The sequence below is a fragment of the Ostrea edulis genome, chromosome 10 (genome assembly GCF_947568905.1).
Source record: "Ostrea edulis chromosome 10, xbOstEdul1.1, whole genome shotgun sequence".
Classification (NCBI taxonomy): Eukaryota; Metazoa; Mollusca; class Bivalvia; order Ostreida; family Ostreidae; genus Ostrea; species Ostrea edulis.
Window position 1 is genome coordinate 4,745,651 of NC_079173.1, and position 4,352 is coordinate 4,750,002.

The window sequence follows — 4,352 nt, forward strand, 5'->3', positions numbered from 1 at the left end:
TTTGGTCTCAGAGGATTGTTGTGTAAACACATAGACGGATCCAGGAAATTGTGAAAGGGGGAAGGGGGTCATGATCTTTAAGCTACTCTTCACACACATTATTTACATTTACATCTTCTGCTTGTGTACATAATATCTTACGAGGATCTTTAGACGGTTTTTATACATGAAAATGTCTTATTAATTTGCTTGTTCCCCCAGTTCTAGTCGTTGTTATCGCTATACTCAGATCCAATTTCAAAAAGGATGTTTTAAAGGGTAAAAGCCCGATCGGAATTATAAAAAAAAGTAGTCATGAGAACATTGTAATCAGAAAACTACATTCCCTTGATGTAAAATGGTTTACAAATTGAACTACTTTATAAAGGAAACTAATTTCTTGATGAACAGTACATACAATCAGGAACAATATAATTATTTTAGCGATTTCTACCAATTTTGATCCAGTTTGAATATAGTGATTATATCTAAAATTTGGTCATTTCGTTTCAATTATTTTTTATAATATATTTCTTGGATATATATCTTTTCTGACATGTTTTTTTGAAGATTTTATTCGTAGATTTAAAAATATTGAGCAAATAGCGTTTTCAATTTTCATAAATATTTTTTTTTTTAAAAATTAGAATGTTTATATCTGAATCTTCTCGGCATGTTTTATCAGATATTCATATCATGAACGAAATCGCAGTGACATTTGGACGCAAGAATCTCTTATTTGCAAACAAAACACCATTCTAATCATTCCGGGAAAATCACAAAAATTCATATAAAATAATTGAAAGCTTCTATCACTCTTTCGATGGTGAAACCATACTTCATAAGAAGTGTATTAACAAGCCATTAAATAATTTTTTTGTGTGTAGTGAGCTACCTTAAGTGATACTTGTATCTGACGAAAATATCGTAATTTATATATATCAGTGTTTCGTCTTATTTACCGTAGAATTAAATGATATACTGTTGTTGATAAATTTGAACGAAGCAAGTATCCACCTTTCATATCATTTAGACTCAAAGTTTCATTAAAATTGAATAACTTCAATTTGTTGATCCGCAAAAAAAAGAGGGGGGGGGGGCGGGACCTGGGGGGGGGGGGGGGGGGGGGGGGGACCCCCTCTAGATCCGCCATATAATAACAAACACATCATTATGAAATAAATCACTGGAAGGAAGTCCTTTTTTATAATCTCTGTTGTAATTCACTACAGTGCCGGGTCCAGAGGGAGGTCTGAGAGTTGGACACCTCCCCCTTCGTCAAAAGACTTTCTAAATAACACATTTTGAGGGTGGACTCCTCCTTCCTTTGAAAACCAAAATTAATGGTAGCTAGACCCCGCACTTTTTAAACTTCCTGGATCCGCCCCTGCACTAATTCAACAAATCCTAAAATATTAAGGAAATAAAACTCAAACACATAATATAGGATAAGCTCGCACGCGCGAGTACAACAGTTTATTCATACACGTGTACATAGACATCTGGAGGTTCATTATTCCACTCAACTCATTCTACAAAAGAAAAAAGTATATAAAAACACATACATGTATATGTATTTACTATTTAGTACCAGAAACGGATAACGATAAATATGATTCTATTTGCACAAAAGGCCGAATTCAATATAAAAAGGGATATAATCAAAGAAGTTATATCTATGCATTGTTTGCAGATTCCAATTTTTAATGAAACTTTACGTCTGACGTAAATGTTAGCAAACCTACCCAACATAAACTAGGTCAGACCAAATTTTAAAACTATATACACTCTGTATTTACTCAAGCGATAACACGTAGATAGTGTATACAGGCTGACAGCCGGCACAGGTATTTAATGCTCAGGACTAGACGGAAGGTCGAAAGAACAGGGAGGCCATGTTGGATTTTCAGGTGAGACTAGATTATTATTATAGTAATGACGACTGTGTTTTATATCATACTATAATTCTATTTCGTTAATTGTTGTAATCTGTCAAAATCTTTAAATTAAATTCCGTTTTTATTTATTTAACAGTAAACTTCTCGTGTGATCCCGACATCAGAAATGCATCCCCGGCGCAGTGCTCAGGAAGTCCTACTGTGTGACCTCTGTGAAACTGTCCCCCTACAGAGTCATTGTGAACTTTGTAATATAAACTTATGCAAGGCCTGTGTTGGGGAGCACCTCTCAGATACCTCCAAAGATCACAAAGTCGTGCCCTTTTTACGCAGAAAGGCTACCCCTAACTACCCAAAATGTCCGAAACACGCCGATAAACACTGTGAAATTTACTGTGAAAAATGCGATATTCCTGTCTGTTCTACCTGCGTCACTTCAGGTAAACACAAAGGTCACGATATGTCAGATATTCTGGAAAAACTCAGCGCTAAAACAGAAAGTTTACAAAAAGATCTTAAAGAATTAGAGACCAGAATTTATCCCCGATATGAAATAATGGTGTCTAATGTCGAAACTGAGAAAGCCGAATTAGAAAGGAATTACGGGAAACTGACGACAGATGCCGATAAACAAGGAGAAGTCTTACACCGGGAGATTACCGCCATTGTCAACCAGCGGAAATCCACCATTACGGAGATGAAAACTAAACATCTGGACGCGATAAAGAAAAACACAGAAGAAATCACACAGAAAATGGCGGAACTCAAACAGATCATGTCCGACTTGAAATCAATCCTAAAATCAAATGACGTCTCCTTAACCTCTACTTACAAATCTAGGAATTCCGAATTTAGAACATTACCGCCTAAAGTCCGAGTCACATTACCCAGTTTCTCTGCTCAGAAAATAAACAAAGATCAACTCAATGAAATGTTTAGTTCTCTGCCGCCATTATCCATTAACACAGAACATGGCGACACAATGAAGTCAGCAGAAGCTGTATCGTCTCCTCCAGTCAAACCACTGCTTGATGAGCCGCGCGTCACCGCCACCATAGACACTGGGTATAGAGGACTATACAGTGTTAGCTGTCTGAGTGAAGATCAAGTCTGGACACGCGGGGAGAACAACACCATGAAGCTGCTCAACCTCCAGAGTAAACTACTGACATCAATACAAACCAAGTCAGGGGGACAACCGCGGGACATAGCAGTGACACGGGACGGAGATCTTGTTTATATTGACTATTATTATAACACTATAAACTTAATTAAGAATAAACAGATACAGACCGTGATCACACTACAGGGGTGGAGACCTCTCTATGTCTGCTGTACCGCGGGTAACGACCTCCTGGTTACCATGATCAGTGATGATTACAATTACAAAGTCGTGCGTTACTCCGGCTCCACAGAGAAACAAAGCATTCAGTTTGATGATCAGGGTCGTCCTCTCTACTCATCTGGTTACTATAAATACCTCAGTGAGAACAGGAACCTGGATATCTGTGTGGCTGACCGGTCAGCTAGAGCAGTAGTGGTGGTCAATCAGTCAGGAAAACTCCGATTTAGATACACTGGTCATCCCTCTTATACCAAGCAATCATTTACTCCAATCGGCATCACTACAGACAGCCAGAGTCACATCCTGACAGCAGACTGTGACAATCACCGTATCCACATCCTAGATCAGGACGGACAGTTCCTCCGTTACATTCACTGTCATTTACGCCGTCCATCAGGTTTATGTGTGGACATCAGAGACAACCTCTTTGTGGCTGAGTGTCGCACTGCTAAAGTGAAGAAAATCCAATATCTCTAAACACAGTGTTAATTACACAGCTCTACAGTGTTAATTACACAGCTCTACAGTGTTAATTACATCTACCAACACAGTGTTAATTACATCTACCAACACAGTGTTAATTACATAACTGGGTTAATTCCTTCTGCTTGTTAATTACAACCCTGTGTTAATTACAACCCTGTGTTAATTACAACCCCGTGTTAATTACAGCCCTGTGTTAATTACAGTCCTCTGTTTGTGATGTGTAACATGTACTTGTGTTTGTGAGTTTAACAGAACATTATTTTGTTTGTGAATTAATTTGTGTTTGATTTTACAATGTATATATTAGATAAACATGATACAGAGTTCAGTCTTACATTATTACTGAGTACTTACTTAGATTTGTAGTACTGTAACAGAGAGTGACCCCAAACGTCCAGTCTTCATCACAGATCTTCAGATTCAAGGTCACAGTCTTCTGTTTACCATCAATAACATCACACCACTTATCTAAATCTCCACCGTCCTACAAAATAAACAAAGTGTAATCATATCAAACTGAATTGTCAAGGATAGTCTGTGATATATTTACATGTTTACATATATGTCAATGTAATGGGAAGGAAAAGAAGATATGGCTGAACTGGGAATCGAATCCAAGGTCCTTCGTTCCCATGATATGACAG

At 37.6% G+C, this 4,352-nt stretch overlaps 1 protein-coding gene across 1 annotated transcript; it reads left to right on the plus strand.

The window, feature by feature from the left end:
- The first annotated feature begins 2,043 nt into the window (after positions 1–2,043).
- LOC125666539 (E3 ubiquitin-protein ligase Midline-1-like) lies at positions 2,044–4,032 on the plus strand. The gene has a single exon (XM_056151676.1). The coding sequence runs from the start codon at positions 2,044–2,046 to the stop codon at positions 3,697–3,699; it is 1,656 nt and encodes a 551-aa protein (XP_056007651.1). The 3' UTR covers positions 3,700–4,032.
- The last annotated feature ends 320 nt before the right edge of the window (positions 4,033–4,352 follow it).